This window comes from Arachis hypogaea, chromosome 2, assembly GCF_003086295.3.
Source record: "Arachis hypogaea cultivar Tifrunner chromosome 2, arahy.Tifrunner.gnm2.J5K5, whole genome shotgun sequence".
In the NCBI taxonomy this organism is placed as follows: domain Eukaryota; kingdom Viridiplantae; phylum Streptophyta; class Magnoliopsida; order Fabales; family Fabaceae; genus Arachis; species Arachis hypogaea.
Genome location: NC_092037.1, coordinates 10,221,593 through 10,244,230, shown reverse-complemented (window position 1 = coordinate 10,244,230; position 22,638 = coordinate 10,221,593). Strand labels below are relative to the sequence as shown.

General features: G+C 32.7%; 1 protein-coding gene and 1 long non-coding RNA gene across 3 annotated transcripts; one reads left to right on the top strand and one right to left on the bottom strand.

Moving 5' to 3' along the window:
• Positions 1-10,021: 10,021 nt before the first annotated feature.
• LOC112718223 (uncharacterized) lies at positions 10,022-11,407 on the bottom strand. The gene is made up of 3 exons (XR_003160702.2): positions 10,663-11,407; positions 10,481-10,560; positions 10,022-10,313 (listed from the first exon to the last, which is right to left on the bottom strand). It is a non-coding gene; the product is annotated as an uncharacterized lncRNA (long non-coding RNA).
• Positions 11,408-12,463: 1,056 nt separating this feature from the next.
• LOC112737148 (methylcrotonoyl-CoA carboxylase subunit alpha, mitochondrial) lies at positions 12,464-19,785 on the top strand. Of its 2 annotated transcripts, none has more exons than XR_011871311.1 (16): positions 12,464-13,252; positions 13,874-13,995; positions 14,504-14,651; positions 15,142-15,279; positions 15,529-15,624; positions 15,710-15,769; positions 16,002-16,094; positions 16,172-16,283; positions 16,560-16,661; positions 16,808-16,944; positions 17,230-17,455; positions 17,537-17,703; positions 17,826-18,069; positions 18,163-18,405; positions 18,620-18,715; positions 19,526-19,785. XR_011871311.1 is itself a non-coding variant. In XM_025786923.3 (16 exons), exons 1-16 carry the CDS (start codon positions 12,875-12,877, stop codon positions 19,532-19,534), a joined length of 2,241 nt encoding a protein of 746 aa, XP_025642708.1. In that variant the 5' UTR covers positions 12,464-12,874; the 3' UTR covers positions 19,535-19,785. The 2 variants fall into 2 exon arrangements, 1 of the variants encoding a protein (XP_025642708.1); XM_025786923.3 differs by having other exon boundaries at positions 17,956-18,069.
• Positions 19,786-22,638: the final 2,853 nt, after the last annotated feature.

Below are 22,638 nucleotides of genomic sequence, written 5' to 3'. Positions count from 1 at the left end.
CTGGGATAGAATCGATGATCCACTCCGAAAAGTAACTCATCAAAAGTTGAAACTAATTCCTACAACATTTACATAATTCACTTTTCTAAGGATATAATTGAATCTAAATACAAATAGTGGGTATAATATTAAAATCGAACACATCCAAGTAAGACCTAATTGAGAATGAATACATCCAAGTGAGAATAATTGAAAAATATAATCTGATTTGTTAGTATAATTGATAGTAAGATAATATTGAATCACTTTTATAAACGTTAGGGATACAAATAGGACGTTTTAAACGTTAGGGACACAAATAGGACTTACCCTAAACATTGGGACAAAAACAATACTTTACTCATTTAAAAATTAGAGCGTGCAATGTTTAGCCTATTTATACTTTGTGAATTGAAAGTTGTTTTGTTATGATTATGAAAAAAAAAAATTTCTATCTTTGTCCAGCCCCATCGTTGTATCACAGCATGAGAAGGCAACACGGTATGCCTTTGGATGACAGGATCATTTCGTACTTGCATATGGCTGGTTTATACCATTTTGCAAGACTAAACGAGACTTGGTTTAAATTGGACAAGCAACTGGTGAGCGCATTCGTAGAGAGATGACGTTCGAAGGCACATACATTCCACATGCCGTTTAAGGAGTGCACAATCATACTGTAGGATGTAGCGTACCAGCTAGGGCTCCCGGTCGATGGTCAGTATGTCAGCGAATGCCTGACTAACTTTAAGCGACATATCGAGGGTGGCTGCCCAGCATGGGCATGGTTTAAGGAGCTGTTAGGTGTTTTGCCTCTTGCGAACCGCATCGACAAGTTCACAGTGAAGTGCACTTGGATGAGTTCCTGAACTAGATGCTCTGCCACCCACAACTGGAGTGGTCCTTGCTATTTCATCTTCACTATCATCAGCTACCGTGGCGCGCTCCACCTCATCATCATCATCATGCAGTGCATCCTCAACCCCATTCGGTACTCCACCCTCTTCGAAAATCGGGACCATAATAATAGGAATGCTGGACATCCCAATCACAACCTCCCCTAACGGTCCAGTATCACCGATTCCTGCGTCACCACTGCGGTTCAAATTAAATGCAAAGGACGAAGATCCAACTAAAACGGCCTCAGGTGCAATCACCGGCATAGCTAACGAGGCCCCAACAGGCATGGAACTAGAAGAGGCTGGATGTTCTAAAGATTGAGGATTCCGGTTTGAACTTCCAGAACTACATACCACATCCACAAGTTTCGCCAACAATTTTGGGGTCCTCACCTTGGAAAACTGCTGACGACAATGAAACAAAACTTGCAAATCTTCGTCACTACTTGTGATGAATGAATCGTACTTCAAATCATCGCGCAACACCGAAATTGGTATTCTATAGAATAACTTCTCCACCCTTTTCACGCCATACAACCCACCCTAGTCTCTGGAGTATAACATTCTAAAACTCAGTGAAACTCTTTGAAGGTTTGAGAAAAACACTCAACAGGTCCTTATCAATAAATTTAATCCCTGGTCGCGTTTTCTTCATAATGGACCCTCTGTAGTGCACCAGAATTAAAAAACCTTCATCACTAACCATTGTGAATCTTAATATGGTGAAAATTTCACGTTCAGCTCCTATTTATATACGTTAGGCCTCTATAAATCGAATTAATTGCATTCAATATATACATTATAGTATAATACATAGTAAATCGATCCTAATGGCTTCGATTTACTACTACCCATTAATCCCTGTAAATCGACTTTATTGGCTTCGATTTAGTAAGTGTTATAAATCGAACTAATTTGATTCGATTTACCAAGGACCACATAAATCGAATTTCATAGACTTGATTTAGTAGAAAATGATATAATTCGAATTTTTTAAATTCGATTTACTACCTGAATTAAAATAACATGTAATTAGAATTTATTGAATTCGATTTATATAGATTTGTAAATGGAGACATCCAGATAATGTAATTAGGTTTGGGGAATTCAGGTAATTTTAGAGTAGATTTGATTTATAGGAGTAAATTACCCTTAATTTTAGTTAACACTCAATGAACAATAATTTACACATATTGACAAGAATTTTACACATAAGAATCAGATAACTTGTATATATATTTACTAGAATTGTATACATAAATTAACATATATAATTTGTACCCATATTTTTTAAAGTTTGCACATATAAATTAGTAAAATTTATTTGTTAAGAATAATTTAATATTTTATACTAATTAAATAATGACCAAAAATACTAAATTTGTTGTCTCCAATTTTTTATATTACTAATCTCGTATTTATTAATATATATATATATATATATATATATATTCTAAGGTAAAAAATTTGTATACAGTTATTTTTATATAAAATTTAATATTTAAAAATGGTTAAATAATTTAATAAATTTGATTAAATTATTATTTAATAATTTTTAATTATAAGCTTTATAAAGACAATTTTACGTTAATATTCACTTCGGTACAAGATAATAGTACAGCCCCTTTAAAAAAAGGTAAATTAAAATGATAATACATCTCTCGCTAACCCGTAAAATTAAAACCTTTAAATTTTAAAGTAACTTTCAATTTAAAACAACTATAATAATGTAACTGTATAAGCAGAACCTATAGATTAAAGTAGCTATAATGTGATATTGATGCACAATAAAGAAACATTTCACGTGAGGATAGATCCACACATAATCACATATATAGCAGCAGGAAACTATAAAAGCGAATTTATTTTATTTTGTTTTAAAGGAAAAAGGAAATTTAACTTTATAAAAGCAGATCCACCAACCACATGCTCATTGCAAAAACACAGACATAAAAAGCATTAAAAAAAAGTCATATTCACTCGCATTTTGTCACTTTAATGGAATTGAAACAGGTAAGATAAAAAAAAGTGTGACAAGTTTGCTTGATTAAATGTATGAGTTTCAATTCATTTCTCTCAGGATTAATGAGATTTGTAATTGTAAGTAGAAGTTTAGGTTGAAAATAGATGTAGGGATTTAGTGTAAATTAAAAGAATGTGAGTAGAAATATACCTAAATAATAAAAGAACAATATCAAATTTATCATTTATAATCCACAGTAAAACTATTTTTTATAGTTACAATCACTCACATAATAAAATTAAAAAGTTAAAGAATTAGTAATTTTAATTTATATTAATAATAAATATTTTTAATTAGTAATTTAATATCTTAATTCAGTAATTTAGTACCATATTTTTAATTAATATTTTAATATATTAATAAAAAAATAAATTCTGCTTTTTTTTTCACGTTACGTTGCTTATAAAATTGTTTAAACTTCTATATAAAATACTACATGATTAGAATGTATTACAATATAACTATAATATATAATAGGGACAAATAACAGTAATAAACTAGTTTGGATGAAATTTTACATGATTAAACTAAACAAAAAAATGAAATATGGATCAATCAAAAGTATGTCTCTATATAATTCGAATTAACCCCATTCAAACTAAAAAACTTAGTAATTTGAATCAACCCCATTCGAATTGGTAAAAGAATTGTAGTTTTAATAGTTCGAATCATACTGACTCGAACTATGTATAGAAAGTTCGAATCACCCTAATTCAAATTATGCATAAGAAGCTCGAATCTATCTGCTTCGAATTATATAGTGAAGAATTCGAATTATAATTCGAATTTAGCTTATTTAAATCAACTTGATTCGAATTAGTGTGTGTAATTTGAATCAAATTTATTTGAATTAGTATTTGAGTATATGATTTGAATTACTATAAATATATAATTTAAATTGTATTAATTCAAACTATATAAAAGAAATATTCTTAATGAGACCTTGTAACATTTTTTACTTAGTAAAATCATATACATATACTCGATGCTTAATTTATATGCGTCATTTGCCCTATATAATATTTACTTGAATAATGTTAAGCCTTTAAATGAATAAGTTAAAAAAGTACCAATAATGAGGACTAATATGCTCCAACATTATAAATAATGTCACCACCAAATATAATAATAATAACAAAGAAGTATCAATTTCGGGAAAAAAAACAATTAAAATAAATAAAAGACTATATGGTTCTCAATATTGAGGTACATATATAGTGGCCCCATGCATTGTGTATATAACTATATATATATATGTCCTGAATGTAAACAACATATATATATTGGTAATAAATAAATAAATAAACGTTCATTTTTGGATTTCATTCACCGAGCAATGTTTACACTTTAGAAAAAGAAAAAATGTTAAAAAAATATATATTCGTAGCATTATTGTTGTTATGGTCAAATAGTGAATAATTTAGTTAATGGTGGAATTTTCCTTTTGATTTGATGTTGACTTAGCTTATATATTAATCAACCATCCAACAGATTCAATCCATGTCAGGAAGGTAATATTATAGTTAGCAAGATTAGGATGAAGATGTAAATAACAACAAAATATATAACATCATAGCTAGTCATCATATCAATAATATTCATTGATATATTGGGGAAAAATATATTAAAAATATATTAGAAAACCATTACCTATAGCTCACTCCATCCACAAAATGACACAATAGATTCTTGTCTTTTCACTCATACATAACCCGCGTTGCATGCATCATTTTGTTTAATTATTTACATAGTAAATTTCCAATCTCATTTTCACAAAATTGGACATATAAGGAATAAAATAATTTTTTATTGAATTATTCAATTAAAAAATTAGGTCTATATAATTTAAAAAGAATTTAATTTTTTTTTATATTATCAGTATAAATTTGTTTACATAAACAACCAATAGTATATAATCACATCAATAAAAATAACTAATTTTTAAATATATTATTAAAAAATTTTAAACACATGATTATGTAATTTTTTTATAATATCAATCATCAAAATCAAAATTCATTTAGATATTTATTTTTTTTCTTGTATTATACAAAAAAAAATTGAATCAAATTTTATAATTTAATCACGTTTAATTTAGTCACTATATTGCATAATATTTTTCAATTCTACCTTTTTTGTTTAAAAATATCGTAATTAAATTTTTATATTGAATGATAAATTACTATTTTTTCTGGAAAGTATTGGGATAATATAGAAATTTGATCATAAAATTTTAAATTATAAAGAATTAATTAAAAATATTTTCTTGTACAATATAAAAAAACCAATAATAAGTTTCGAACTACAAAAAAAAATTAATTATAAATTATTGAATAAAATAGTTATGAGAATTTCAAAATATTTAAACTTAATTATTTTCCATGAAGATGATGCGAGATTGAGAATTTAGTCAATTTACTAATTCTCATATATATATGTAGTGTGCAAAGTTTTCCAACAAGGACACTACTATATCCCATATGAATTGGTTTTGCTTCTATATGGGTCCTCCTAGTCTATTCATAGGAATATAAATACAAAAATGAATAGCTAATTGCTTAATTCACCATTATTAGGGTTAGGACTTGACTATGGAGTATATAGTAGGGTGGCCATTCCATTCCAAAACATCACACACACTATGCATGAGTTGTATATGGGAGTAGGAATATTTTGAGGATGTGATGTCCCCATCTCAAAACATAGAGCATATCAAATCATGTAAAATTGTCATAATGTTTCTTAGCTAGGTTAAAAGCATGATTACACATATTTGTGCAAAAAATAATAATATATTATTTGAATTTTAATCATATTATTTTTTTCTATCTGACTTAAATTTTAACAAAAATAATTTTATAATATGGTATCAGAATTTTATATATAAAAGATTTAAAGTTTAATTTTTAGTAAAATTAAAAAAAAATAGTATAAAATAAATAAAAAATATCTATGCTAAAAAATTAAATAAATAAAAAACTCTTATTTAAAAAATATTAAAATATAATAATTCATCTTAATTTTTTCTTAAAGGTTCAGAAGAAATAGTCTTATGATATACATAAATATTAAATAAATAAACCTATTATATATAGTGGGTCACACCCTTTCTCCTAAGTCCCAACTACCATTTTGATGCTCCTTGAATTCCATGTGCACTTCTTTTCAAATTGAACTTCCCTTCATTCAAATTAATTTGTTACACATATATGTATAATATGCTATGAGTTTTTTAAGAAATCTTTTGGTTATAGAATATATATAAAGTAGTTAGCAACTTATTATATATTGAATTAGGACGGTGCTACTAACTTTATCCACTGAATTAATAAAAATTAAATATAATGATCTGTGTGGATTGGTACTTTCAAAGTAGAAGATAATAAAAATTAGTCATGATACCTTATGTCTTAAATTAATACAATTTAATAACTGATTTTTTTTTTTTATTTAAACTCTGTCAAATGAGTTTGTCAGCGTGCATATGCATTAGTTTCGCATAAGATTAAATGTATTAGTTTAATATATTTACTTTATTTTAACTCTGCTTTTGTCTGGATTAAAAACAATGTTTAACGTATAATTTTTTTTAGCACGCTCTCTTACTAATGGACTTAAATTATTTTACACAAATATTAAGTGATTAATATTTTCCTTTATATTTGTAATACATTTAAATTAACACTAATTAATTCTCCATTTTTTTTAAATTAAAATTTGTTTCATATAACTGCCAAAAATTGGAACTTCCATTTATGGGAATCGAACTACATGAAACATGAATGTTACTTGTATCCACTAACTAAAAATGAAGCTACTAATAACATAACTTTTGGGTGATACATGTCAAAAATTAAGTGACAAAATCATAACTCTATAGCTATATACTATACCATAATTTAAAAACTTTGGTATTATATGCGGATGGTCAAAAAAGTTGTTATCTTTGTCTTACTCAAAAACAACTCTTAAAAAATGTATTTTTTTTATCTAAGATAATTTTTATTAAATATTGCTTCGAATAAGGATTACCTTAGGTTAAAAATATTGTAGCGACATAAGTTAAGAACATAAGAGTACCTGTGGTCTCATATTTATTTATTTATTTTGAGGCACTCTTCTTGCTGGCGAGTAGGGCAGTGCAAGTGTTTTCAACTAATAGAAAGTCTATCAATTATAAATTTTAATTCTGAAATAAATTTTTAAAGCGATCATCTACTAAAGTATGAATCCTATTTAGTAGTGCCAAGATCAATTGGCTACAAAAAGAGTTTTAGTTGTTTGTCTTTTTTTTAAAAAAATATATATATGTTTTTGTTCTGCGTTGTAGATTTCCTAGAACTTTTGGATATTGCGAACTAAATATTTTATTGGGTCATGAGATGGGAACTATGTTCATTATTTGTTTTTGGGTAAACTGGAGCTAGTGTTATAATTACCACACAAAAAATTAATTGGTTAACATAAGTGGACTTTGTCCTATAAAGCCCAAATTTTGAGGGCCGTTTGAAGGGAAATTACTAGAAAGATAAAACAAAAAACTTGAAAAATGGAAAGCCCACTAAAAGAAGACCAAACAAAAAAGGTAAAAAGGCTGGGTAATATATATAATTTCGATTGGATCATTTATTTGAAAATTTTAAACCCAAACAAGACCGTGCAAGACGAGTTAATTGACCCTTGACCTTGTTTTTGTAGAGAAACGTTAACGATCCTCGTACTTTGAGTTGGTCGAGTGATAGTTTACTTGCTTACTTAAATAAGTATTAGAAATTTGAATCATATTTTATATATATAATAATTCATTGATCAATAACAAATCTTTAAATAGAGCTCAAATTCGTAATAAATTAATCCTTAACCTATCGAACTAGGTAATACCGTGGATAACAAAAAAAACGAGGGTCATATTGAATTTTTAAATTGTTATTTAATATAGCAAATTAATTTTTTTTACCTTATTTTCATTTTATCAAGTTTTGCAAAACCTTTAAAATTTTAATTTTAGTTTTATTTAAGGATTTTAAAAATATTTTAGGAAATAAATTGAAATAAAAAAATTTTAATTGTCACATTATATAATGATTAGAAAATTTAGCATGACAGTCGCTAATCAATTGTCGTATGAGAAACGACGATAATAGGGTGATATTTGAGTGTGAGAATCCGTTACTGTTACGCACTCGGCGTGTAAGTTTGTTGTCTGAGTTGAAGAGCTTGATATTGAGCAACCCTAGTGGCACATGGACGAGGGAGGTCAGAAGGGTGGGGTATAGGTTGCTAGCACCGTTGGGTAATGGAGATTTCCAGTTCCGACTATTTTGGCTCCTGGAGGACAAGCATGTGTGACTCATATTTAACATCCATGGAAGAATCATGGCGAAAACAAGTGACGGAGCTTTCCACCAAGGTTGGAGATGTTAGTTGGTGGTGGTTCTGTACACTCGATCTATGTGCAGAACGACCGACCTCTCGCACCACCACCGATTCATGTCGCCATTCCAGTGGAAGACATGGAGGTGGGTGAGGAAGACTTGGACCAAGAGTACGTTGCCAATAGTGATTCTTCTGAAGGGGATGATGAGGAGGAGTTTGTACCGGAGACGCCGGCTGAGACAGTGGTGCGCTATGTTTTGCCTTCCTCCCACCCGATTTCGGCGCTATCGGATGTACCAAGTCACTATCATACATTGGATCTGGACGGCATGCATGAGAGAACTCTGTTTTCCAACATCGAGTGTAATTTCGGGTCGGCCACAGATTCAAATGACGATATGCAGTGATGCAGGGTGTGAAGAACTATAATATTCGCAGAAGAACTGAGTACCGGGTGATTGAATCGGACCGATTAAAGTACCATGTGCATTGCCGTCAAGATGCAAATAGCTGTCCATGGAATTTCCGTGTTGCCCTCCGACAGAACTTCGGATACTAGTGAGTTTAAGTTTAATTGGGGCGTACTTACTCATTTATGATTGCTATATATTAAGTAGTTTCCAACCATGGCAATTTTATTCCGTTAGGGAGGTCCGGAGGGTTGGTGAAGCGAACACTTGGTTAGCACCCACCATGTCCAAGGATCATCGACAGTTGGATAGCAATCTCATCTGCAAGGTCATCTTGCCGTTGATACAGTCCAACCCTTCCGTCAGCATCCTTGTCCTACAAGGTGCAGTCCGACAGAGCTATCACTTCAAACCCTCCTACAAAAGGGTGTGGATGGCGAAGCAAAAGACAATTGCTCAGATTTATGGGTATTGGGAGGAGTCACACAACAAGGTGTCGAAACTGCTTCAGGCGCTGCAAAGTTGTTTCCTGGGAACTATTTGTGAGCTAAAGGCCGTACCATAGTACGACGAGCACCTTCTGGTCTGCGACTGCGATAGCAGTTGGCGGTTTGGTCATATGACAACAAATCTGTCAGAATGCATCAATGCAGTTATCAAGGTACATGGTACTTGCTGATTTCTGCCATCGTGCGCATCACGTACGAGAGGTTGCAGAAGTTGTTCGTCACAAAGGACATGGAGGCACCGTCACAACTGCCTGCTGGAAACCGCTTCTCCCAGAGGCTGATGGCAGCCATTGAAAAGAACAAAGAAGGCATCTCGAAGATGTGTGTTACTCATTTTGATCGGCGGGCTTCCGTGTTTGTTATGGAGGAGTTAGAGCCGTTTGAGGGTTGGTCGCAAGGTTCCTTCCGAGTTCGGCTAGCAGCGGGTATGTGTGATTGTGGACTCTTTCAGTCTCTCCACTACCCATGCTGCCATGTGCTTAACCCGGATCCTCCAGTACATCCTGGCCTAACAAGTGTCTAGCCCGGCAAGCCCCCCCCGCCACCAATCATAATACTCCTGGGTCGGTCTGTAGTCAAATGTGTGCTGAATGGAGATCTTGTGGCCAACCTCAAAACGTCTACTCCAGCCGCGGTACCTATTATAAAGTCTGTCAGGCCACCACACATCCTCACTCCGGCCAATAGATGTCAGGAACTTGTAAATAAAAAACAAACAAAAGTAACTAATCTGATGGGTCACTCACTACCCTCGATTTGGAGAAAGTATATTTTTTTTTGTAAAACTTAAAGGATGTTGATGCTAAATAAAATCAACAATGGAAATAATGCAAGATGTTAAAATTGCACGTGTGATGATTGTAATAATTTAAGTCTAAACTCAGAAAAACTAAAGATAAATAAGACATCAGTCGGAAGCTGTCAAGGTTGACTGGGGAGCCATGCACCAGCTGCTCTCCATTAAACTGGCGCTTCACCCGGTCAACCTGGTGATACTTGACGATGTTGAAGCAAACGAGGGGGACGACTAACATCCATGTCCCCCACTCTTCCTCTTCGACGAACCAAGGGGGCACAGAGCCTGCAGAGCAGGGTCGTCGTACGGCGTCCAGACAAACTGAAATAACAACTATAGAATGAATAAATATTGGATATCCCAAAAGGTAAATAATGTTCCATACCACAGAATACAATAAGTGCATTCTTGTAGCTAATTTGCATGGAAAACGAACTCTACATAAAGGATTAAATTAAAAAAGTTGTGGTGTCAAACGTGGTGCTAACCTCATTGAATCGTAACTGTATCGTTACTCTCCATCGCAGAACCCTCGCCTCATGCTGATATCTGCTCTGTTGCTGTAATCCTACCAAGTTGACACCAATCAAAAGAATAATAGTAGTTCATTATGCAGAATGTCATAAGAAGTTACAATTGATAACATAATAAAGACATAAACAGTTGTTACCTCACAGCCATAGGATACATGAGAATCCCTCGCTCTGGTGGACACAACTGAGAAAATTTTTGGTATATCCAAGACATCAACAGCGGAGTGCAGCCAGCGATGTCCATGACACCTCGCTGTGCTGCCGAGCACAGTGACTAGTACGTCCAGGCCAGCACAAACGAACCCCAAGACAACGTCCGGCACCGCCCAAAATCCTGAAGCAGTGGCAGCCAACGCAGATGGACCAAGTTGTTCGACTTGTCCGTCAACAGATAGCCTTCGATCAATAACATGATGTAATACCTATCATACTATCGGAGGGTCTTTGGGTCGTCCGTCGATGGCATTTGGCGGACACGGTCTCACAGCCATACAAGTTTCAGCGAGAATGACTCCTTTTGCGCCGCCTGCTGTGGAACCACCGGAGGCCTGACACCGAGCAGCTGCTCCACCAACTCCCACGTCTCCATGTGGTACCACCTGTAGAAGTCACGGAAGCACCCCCAACTAGGTCACTGTGTGCGCGTAGCCCAAGGTGGTACGCCACCTTCTGCAGGGTGATAGTGTCCTCACCCCACGGGGGATGGAACGTGTGGGTCTCCGGACGCTATCGCTCCACGAATGCCGTAATCAAGGAGTTGTCGAATGTGAAATCTCTGAGAGGCACCGTGTCGCTGAATCCAACCTTCCTCAGATACAGGACGATGTCGTCGGGTGGAGGAAGGGTATGACTCACTCGCTAGAGCAATAGAAGGCAAGGCCTCTGACAATATATATATATATATATATATATATATATATATATATATATATATATATATATATATATATTAAGAAATAAAAAACCGGATAGATCAATCAACATATCAAATTGTCTTCACTATTCTATACATCTGCCTAATAGAATCTTACACGTATGTACTAACTGAATTTATGTCGACACAACATTTTCCGTTACTATATACTTTCTTAACTAATACACATTTTCTCATTCCGTTACGTGAATTTAAAACATTCAATAAAGTTATTAACAATCTAACTAACTAACAAAGTCTGACTTAACTTAATAATCTAATTATCAAACTTGGCTAGTTACTAACTAAATTATAATTATGTAGTAACAACCTAACACAAGTGAAATAAAATAGAGTTCCAAATTTCTATCAGTGACCTATTCAAGTGATACAAACTGTATTTTAGTTCTTGACAAGTACCCTAACCATGACAGATATATGGGATTATATAAAAGTCAACATAATAGAACTAACCGCAAAATCGGCTGTCCCAGCATTGTGTGAAGTCTCATTCAGCCTGTTGATGTCCCAATCACTACCATCTGCGCGCGCCATCGTTGTATTACTCAATAATATAGTTAGAAAGGGGTAAAAGAGGAGAGAAAGTGGTCGAAAAGTTCAAACTGGGGCCCAAAACCTTGCTGTCAACGACATATATTTATAGTCGTCCCCCCAACCTCATGTATCTCGTTTACACAAGATATACACGTGTTCCTTACACGTGGCTTTACATTGTAAATGAGATAAGACTCGATGACGAATTTTGGTAATAATTGTTAAAATTATTTATTTCAGTAATTAATATATTTATTTAAATTATTTAAATAAAAAATCCTAAAATGATGCATATTAATAATAAATCAAAGTCATGTTTGTTAGCTTAGGATAAGAACGGGCTCCTTTTACCTTTCTAGCATAAAGAGCTGGCTTTTAACTTCTAAATTCTAATTCTACAATGAAGGAAAGGGATTTCACTGTGCGCTTACCAGTAAGGCAAGTATACCAAGCTCCAAAAAGATTATAATAATTATTTTTTAATAACATTATCCATAATCAATTATCATTTACAGCACAGCACCCTTATCATCTCAACACGTTTGCCCATACTACTGGGACACCACCACACACATATCCTCACCAATATTTTCTCATACTATTTTCTTTTATTTATTTATTTTTCTTTATTTCTTTTGGTACAATACAAATCAAGTATTCAAGTGTGTTAAGAAAATCATCAAACTTAACTTTTTACTGAAAAACAATTTAAAAAAGAAAATATTTGATTAAAAAAATTAGTTACCGTAAATGACCAAAACAGTGTCCTATCATTGCAGTTCTTCTTCTTCTTCTTGAGTTCTTACAAGATTGGATCATATTCATGTTCTTCATCTTCTTCCACATTTGATTTCTCCAATTTCAATTTTGAAGCTCAAACCATGGCATCCATGGCTTCCTTCATCTTCCTCCGCAGAAAGCTCACCACAACAACCACAATCCCCTCCTCCTTCCACCTCGTCACCACGCGAACCTTCTCTTCCTCTTCAACTTCATCCCGCTATGTTCTAGAACCTTCTTCTCGTTCGAAGCGCATCGAGAAGGTTCTGATAGCCAACAGAGGCGAAATAGCCTGCAGGATCATTAGGACAGCTAAGAGGCTCGGGATTCGAACCGTTGCCATTTACAGCGACGCCGATAAGGACGCCCTACATGTTGCCAAAGCCGACGAGGCTTTTCGGGTGGGCCCGGCCCAGGCCCGTTTCAGCTACCTCAATGGGCCCACTATTGTTGATGCTGCCCTTCGGTCTGGTGCCCAGGTTAACTGCCTCCTCCTTAGTCCTTCCCCCTTTCACTTTTAGAGAAAAAATAAAAATAAATTCAGCCCTTATTATTTTTTATTTTTTTAAGAAAATAAATGTTGACGCGAGAAGGAATTTTATAGAGTCAATATGAATTATGATCTTGTAGTGCTAAGTCAGTGTCAGTAAACTGTGTTTGACTTATGTTTGATAGTATATTGATATGATTATTTATTCAAATGAAATAAGAATTCTTAGATAATTTTTTTAATCAAAATTATAAAGCTTAAGAGTCATTATTGATATTGTCTTAATTTAGTTTATCCAGGCATCTATGATATAGTGAAATTAATAAGAGATAATCTTTGAAATTTGAATTTTAATTGTAAGCACTTTCACTGCATAAGTGTGGTTTTGACTCAGAAAGGTGGTGCTAGCGTGCACTACAAAGTACTAACCACTGTTATATGGCTCTTTTGTAACTGGGCATGAATTTCTGACAGGATATGTAAATAGTGGAAGAGGATGATTCATGTCTTCTGTTTTTTGGTTGTGCTGAAGCTACTAGTACTACCAATCCATAAATATGAAACTTCACATTTTCTGCATCCATAATGGTTTGTTCATTTTGGTGATTAGGCTATTCACCCTGGATATGGATTCTTGTCCGAAAGTGCCGACTTTGCACAGCTTTGTGAAGATAAGGGTCTTACATTTATAGGCCCTCCTGCATCTGCCATACGGGATATGGGTGACAAGAGGTATAATACAGTGCTGATTACCTTCCAATCATTCTTTCATTATTTGAATCAATGCTACATTTATGAAGATGGGAATATGGTTTATGTCAAAACTCACAGCCTTGTGCATTCTTATGCTTCCTAATAACTATTAAAGATATGATGCACTCATATTGGTAAAGGATAAATATCAGTTAATGCTTGTATACTTTTCATCCAAGTGACTTTCAATTGGCCAAAGAATATGATCTTGAAACCCTTGCCAGGCTAGTGTTTTTATATGTTGTAATCGAGGTATAGATGCGTTTAGAGATAGAATGACAAAATGATTTCTTTAGATTTTCAAGAATTGCCTTCTTCCCCTCTCATCAAGTAGAGAATGTTTCAAGTCTGCCTTGGCTTGACCAAGACTAGAGTAGAGTCAATTCAGCATGCTTAACCTTTAACCTTTCTATCTATTTGAGATATAAAACTGTCTGATATATTATAGAGCTTCTTCATCTTATCAATGTTTTCATACATCCATCAGTGCATCAAAGAGAATAATGGGGGCTGCTGGGGTACCCCTTGTGCCTGGATATCACGGAAACGAACAAGACATTGATAAAATGAAGTTGGAAGCTGACAAAATAGGGTATCCAATCTTGATAAAGCCAACCCATGGAGGTGGAGGAAAGGTGGATGGTAACTTGATATTTATTCTCATACAAGTTATTACATTTTGTAATTCTTGATGCAGGGGTGCATTGCCTATCTATCTTTCTTTCCGAGTCTATTTGCTTTGTGTAATGAACATGTTTGCCTTATTTGTAAAATATGCTGCCAAAAGAATGTAGTCTATTCCATTGGGATTTTTGCCATGTTATATGATTCTCAAATAGATTGCGCTAGCTATGAAATTAAAAAAAAAAAATAAAGCTCCCTAGGATAGAGGTTGAGATTTCATGCTGTAATTATGATCCCATGGACCTTAGTCATCTTATTTCTATTGATAGAAGTTATTTAATTTTTCTGCATGTTTGAAATTTAAAATTTTAATGTAAGAATTACAGGATTATTTTATGGTGAAAGCAGATGAGAAATTGATTATTAGGAGAATCTCTGTCACTTATCACTTATGAGCATTATAATCTCACTTATGAAATTTGGAATATGTGAATATTGTAGGGTATGAGGATTGTGCATACTCCAGATGAATTTGTTGAATCATTCTTAGCAGCACAACGTGAAGCTGCTGCTTCCTTTGGCGTCAACACGATATTACTAGAGAAGTATATCACACGGCCAAGGCACATAGAAGTCCAGGTATTTATACTGCCATTTTAGCCCCAGGTTCACATTTCTCTTGGAGTCCTCATTGAATGCTTATTCTTTCTTATGAAAACTCAAAGCTGCTTCATAGTAAATGTTTTTTCATTCATGAGAGTATGTTTTCACTAATTAAGAACGTTATTGGCATACTGGAATTACACTAGTGGTCACTAATAACAAAGAACTTTATTGGCATAATGGAGTTCAAGTTTATTATCAATACTTTTCTGTTTGACATTGTAGATATTTGGAGACAAGCATGGGAATGTTGTGCATTTATACGAGAGAGATTGCAGTGTGCAGAGAAGACATCAAAAGATAATTGAAGAAGCTCCAGCCGTAAGGCTTGTTTAAAATTCCCTAAAAAATAACAACATACACATCTCAATGTTCTCATTGTCAACTTGTAACAATGTATGTGCAGCCAAATGTTTCTACTGATTTTCGTGCGCACTTGGGAGAAGCTGCTGTTTCTGCAGCAAAGGTAAAACTGTTTTTTCTTATCCACTATGGTTTAGCTTTATCAAGATTTTAATAATCGGAAGGCACTGGGTCAATGACTTCTGCTGAAGATGAAAACCTTTAGAGAAATATAACAAGTATGTTATTGAAACATTTTTTGAGATGGCTAGCCATTTCATTTTTATGCCATATTTAGATCTGCATTTCGTTCAATATCATATATTGATTAAGTGGTTTCTCTCTGATGCCTGAAGGCAGTTAATTATTACAATGCTGGGACTGTGGAGTTTATAGTTGATACAGTCTCTGGTCAGTTTTACTTTATGGAGATGAATACCCGTCTTCAGGTGATTGGATTAATTTCTATTGTCCTTTGCTCCCAAGATTATGTCTTACAAAAGTATAACCCGGGACATGTGTCCAGGTTGAGCATCCTGTCACCGAGATGATTGTTGGTCAAGATCTTGTCGAATGGCAAATCCATGTTGCCAGTGGAGAAGTCCTTCCGTTGAGTCAATCACAAATACCTATTTTAGGTGATTCTTCTTTTCATATCAGGTTGCAACTATTAATGAACAATATCTGGAGAAGTTCATGACATCCTCTTAAGTTTTACCAATACCAAAGCAAAATGAACATATTTCTAGTGTGAAAATCTGTAACATTTTGGCAATTGTTATAAGCCAACACATTTAATCATTTTGAGCTTGTCAATTATTAATTACACCCGTGCAAGAATGAGCATGTGAGAACTTCCGTCTCTCATACAGAGACTTTAAGTTTCTCTTAATACAATTCTGTTTTGATGGCAGGTCATGCCTTTGAAGCTCGAATCTATGCTGAAAATGTTCCAAAGGGTTTTCTTCCAGCCACTGGTGTTCTGCATCATTATCACGTTCCAGACTCGTCTGCTGGTCAGTTACATAAAATTAGCAAGTAATTTATTTATGGTGGATTTGGTTATTGCTGACTTTCTTCTTTTGGAAGAACACATAACTTCAAGATAGATTTGTGGACGTTTTTATTTTCAAAATATTTCTGAAATCTGCCATTTCGGCAGTCCGGGTGGAGACTGGAGTTAAAGAAGGAGACACTGTTAGCATGCACTATGATCCAATGATTGCTAAGCTTGTGGTGTGGGAACAAAATCGTGCTGCAGCCTTGGTCAAACTGAAGGATTGTTTGTCTAAGTTTCAGGTAGACTAGTTTCCATAGTTCCTTTGCTATAGTGAGCTGTTAAGTTATTATGATTGTTATTGTGACTTTCTCAGTAAATTAAACATTTTTCTATTTAGATGCTATGTGACTTACACATTTAAGGTCTTCTATATGTTATCTTTGGTAACAAGGGTGGGGTGATATAGAATGTGTAAACCTGTGTAAAACTTACAAAATTTTCATTTGTCACCTTTGAGAAGAAACTTCAAATAGTTATAAATTGACTCCATCTTTAATTTGCTAATATAACATCTTATTCTACAGGTTGCAGGTTTACCAACCAATATCAACTTTCTTCAAAAGCTAGCGAATCACCAGGCATTTGAAAGTGGCAATGTGGAGACTCATTTCATTGAAAACTACAAAGATGACCTCTTTGTTGATTCTACCAATTCAAAAGAAGCATATGAAGCTGCCAGACTCAGTGCATCACTTGTGGCTGCATGTCTCATTGAGAAAGAACATTTCACATTAGCAAGAAACCCTCCTGGTAAATTATTTCACTCCTGCTGTGTAATATTCAAAGTTGGTTTGGTAAGTTCCCTTGGTATTTACACCTGTCACTGTTCAGGCAGCGGCAGCTTGCACCCTATATGGTATGCTTCTCCACCTTTTAGAGTCCACCATCAAGCTAAGCGTACAATGGAACTTGAGTGGGATAACGAATATGGTAGTGGTATCTCAAAGACCTTGAAGCTTACCATCACTCATCAGGCTGACGGAAAATATCTGATTGAGGTAACATCTAAGTATAGCATCAAATAGTTTTCTTTCTTCTTTTTTGCGTATTTCACAAGTTCTTTTGGCGAGCCTTGGCGCAACGGTAAAATTGCTACCATGTGACCTCAAAATCGTTGCAGCTACCTTTGTTTGTTCAAGCTCAACTATGCTGGAGCCTCATGCACCAGCCAGCCTTTATTTTTTGTTCTAAAATACTGCAAGTAGCCTGATTTTGAAGTTTTGACTAAAGATGAGAGTGCATACTTCCAGACAGAAGATGGATCTCCTGTTCATGAAGTTAAAGCAACATATGTAAAACAACACTCTTTTAGAGTTGAAGCTGATGGTGTAACCAATGATGTCAATATAGCTGTTTACACAAAGGTAAATGTCTTCCTTTGTGTGCAATTTTTTAGTGAACGTATACAAGTTTGATGACAATAATAAAGCTGATATATTCTTTTTCTTGCGGTTAAGGACCAAATAAGGCATATCCATATTTGGCAAGGGTCCCATCATCATTATTTTAGAGAGAAGCTAGGTCTTGATTTGTCCGAGGACGAAGAGTCCCAACATAAACCCAAATTTGAGACATCAGCCCACCCTCAAGGGACTGTAGTGGCACCCATGGCAGGCTTGGTGGTTAAGGTTTTAGTGAACGACAAGACAAGAGTCGAGGAGGGACAACCTGTCATAGTGTTAGAAGCAATGAAGATGGAGGTATGTGCTGTTGCTCCTTAAGGACATGTTTAGTTGGCAGATAAAAAATGGGGTAAAAATTTTCAATCAATAAGTTCCATCATCCATGTGTATTTTTACACATGGAATTCGTCTATAAAAATTTTCAACTCAATTTTACCCTGCAACCAAACACACCCTTAAAGACTCCTTTCTTCAATCTTCATTTAGTAACTCGTTTTTGTACTTTCTGTAGCATGTTGTAAAGGCACCATCATCTGGTTTTGTGCATGGGCTTCAAGCTAAAGTTGGTGAACAGGTTTCTGATGGCAGTGTTCTTTTCAGCGTAAAGGTTAGTTAACTATCTTTGCTGTATTATATCATAGGTAAAAATTCACATGCAGTTGTTTTCATGTGAAGTTGATAGTTAATAACTGTTAGATGATAATTTAGTCAAATCTGTCAAATCATCTAACGATTTTCGATTATCAATTTCACATGAAAACAACTGTACCTAAGTTTTCGCCTATATCATATTACTAGCAATATTGCAATAGGATAGCACTTAACCACTTAGATATTCTCTCTTATTTCTCTTTTGATGTTGACACTTTTATGCCGGCATGAGTTATAACACTTCAAGTTCTGCTTTCTGAATAAGTGAAAAATGAGAAAAGGGGAAGTTGGTATTTCGATATCAGTAAGAAATGCAGATAAAAATACATTACATATACCAACTTCGCCCTTATTTTCGCAGTGGTCTCAAGTTTGAGTTCTAGAGATGAAAAACCCTGTGCTAGGAGCTTAGACAGTTCCTTCCCCAGATTAGTTTGATTATTTGGTCATAGACTAATACATTACATGTTCCTTCTCTCACTCTCATTTTCGACCTCCTCGAACAAGTTGATATGATCATGTTGCTTCAATGAAATCTATTTTCTGAACTATCATTCTCTTAATCTTTTACTAATAATGTAAGAATCTTTAAGTTGACATTAAGCAACTCACCTTGAAACATCAATTGTTTACTTAAAAAGAGGAGTCATGTTCATGTCACTTAATTTGCTGTGTTACTTCTATTTTTCCCTGCCTCCCAAGTCACCAGTAATTTTGGATTTTCGATTGAATACATAAACATCTTGATAATTTTATGTTTATGCAGGATCAATAAAACCAGAGTTGGTAACGCCTTTTCGCCAAGATTTCGATGAGGGGGCTTGATGGATGGCTGAAAGTGTAAATTAGTTGTTGGATCTCACTACATTGATGAACAACCAACATCTTGAAGGTTGAAGTTGATTACTTGTTACACAATCTTTGTAACTTGTATCCTAGAGTTACAAGGGATGATGTATACTTTACAATAATGCAAGTAATTCTTCAAATCATTAATAACAAAGCTAGAAATCGCTTCAGTTAAAATATCCTTCCATCATATAGGTCTCGAGTCACAACCCTTCCAAGGACGGATGCAAATAATCAGACGGAAAATGCAAATTAGGATGCATAATATATAGATAGTTTGAAGATTCCAAAATCCAACCACTCTTCACGTTGATTATGAAATAACTGAGGAATGTTCGTTTCCAAATTTGGATTTACCCTAGAATAAAATTCATTCAATATTACCTAAGTCTTAGATTCAAATGTCAATGAGTATCCAGCCAATTTCTATTAAAACACTTTATTTGAAAGCTTTATACAAAATAATCCAATAATTCTCAAGAGAAGTTTTTTTTTTTTTTTTGCCAAAGTGGCACTGGTATGATTTCGGCCTCTTACCGAGAGACGAAAAGAAAAAAAAAAAAAACCAGGAAACGATCCAATAGCAAAAACTAAGCGCAAAATTGTTTTGATTATTATTTATATGACATAATTAATAATAAATTAATATTAATATAAATAATGTTATATTAAATATGTTTACTACTTCAACTAAGTTTAATAACATAAATATTTTAATGTAAGAGTATTATTAGAATATCAGTGGAAGTACATTGTATTTTATCAATTTAAATATATTTTGTCGTATAATCAATTATCATAATAAAATACCATAATAATTGATGTGATATTATTAATTATAAAAAATACAAAAAAATATCTAAAATATAGTATAACAAAATAAGTTACAACAAAAATCATGATATAAATTGTATTACTCCTAATTATTTGATAATTTTATCATATATAATTAATTAAATTATTATATTTTATTATAATTTAAATCTTAATGTAAGGATGCTAATCATAAAGAAATATAAAAAAAATTAAATATTATATAACAAAATACATAATTTTAGTTAGAGTGCATTATAAAATACAGTATTCTCATCAATTATTTAATAATTTTTTATCTATGAACGTATTAACAAATATCAACTATAATTAATGGGAGTACTGTATTTTATCATGAGATTTTTTTTGTCAAAATTATATATTTTGTTACACTGCATTCTATACTTTTTTTTTTTTCTATCAATGTATGACTAATAATAGGGTATTTGCAGGACCGAGCTTAGTTGAGATAATGACAGCCATGGTCTCTCAAATTTTTTATAAAAAAATTAATAGTAATTCTTTAAAAAATAAAAAAATAATTCAGTTGATTCAAATATTTTACTATGAGTTAAAGCATTCAAGTTTAATTCTCATTTCTTATTTTTATTGTACAATAGTTTTTAATTTTAAACATTAAAAACATGTTGGATTTGGATTGAACTGAGTGAGCTTTTCTTGGTTTTGACAACACATTAAAATTAAAAGATAAAAAATCAAATCAAATAAAAAAGTTATTTATCAAAAAAAATAAAAAAATCATCTAACAATCAAATCAAATAAAAAAAAGTTATCTAACAAAAAAGATAAAAATAAGAAAAATCATCTAATAAAATAAAAGATAAAAAACCATCGTTATAAAAATACGCTACTTTGCTGGCAGCTTCTTTATTAGAATATCTAATAAATATTGATATGATTGTATTTGTATAAATTGATAAAAAAATTTAATAAATATTATACATTGCTAAAAATTTAGTTCTAATTCAATTATTAAAAATTTCAAGTCACTAAAGACTCGAAGAGTACCATTATAAATTATTTTATATTTTTTATTTGTAGAATTATTTATTTATTATCTTATTAAAAACAAACATAAAAAATAATTATATTTATAAATTTAATTTTAATATAAATATTATTATTAAATTTTTTGCTCCTCCAAAATTTTGTTTTAAATTCTGCGACTGGGTATTTGCGATGCAATTTGATTCGGTTATTTAAAAAAAAAATCATCGAATCCAATCGTTTATTAAAATTATTGGTTCGATTTATTCGGTTTATTCAATTAATTCAGAAAAAAATCTGTCATAGTATTTCACGAAATCATAACATTCTGTTAAGAATGTTTTGTTGACTTTAATAGCATAAAAATTCTGTTAAATTAAAAATCCTAACAGAATAATTTAAAAAGATATGTACTCTTGTATTCCTCTGTAATTAAATACTTTAGGGTTTAGAAATATAATTAAATACAAAAGACATTTCTAAATTGTTTACAATAACATATAAGATATAGCTAATGCATCAAATTAACATTAAAACATCAAAATAATCTTGAGCTAAAGAAAATTTTAAATTCTCACATTATAAAGAATAAATTCATTTGATCCATTAATCTTTATTAAACATTTATTTTTAAACATCTAGTTAGAACATTGATTGTCCTTGAACACCTTCAATTGCATCTGCAATTATTAAAAAAAATACACAAATTAACATGTAAAATAATCAAATGTATTTAGAAGGATAAAGAAAAATGCTTATAGAATTATACCAAGTGAATGAAGTGGTGTATCTCCAATATCAGGAGAGCAAAATATTCACCAAATTTAGCATAATCATTTGTGCTAATTATGTTCCCACCTACAAACAATGCAAAATGTGACAAACAACAAACAAACATATTAATATAAATAGAAGTAAAAATTAGGAAATGTTACCTTTTTCTTCCATCTGCCAATAACCAATTTTGAGAGCACATTAAAGCTTCAACAGTTTTTGGATGCAACCTATTCCGATAAGGACTCACCAACCTAGTACTTATGCTAAAAACACACTCAGAAACAAATTGGAATAGCTAACAAATCCCTTGTTTGGAGAATTGGGTATTTGTATCCATTTAGCTTTAATGGCAAAGGAGGCTTTTCTAATTAAGTGGCAAAACATGAAACAAAATTTTCTGGGGTCAGATAGAGAATAATTGTCAAGATGCTT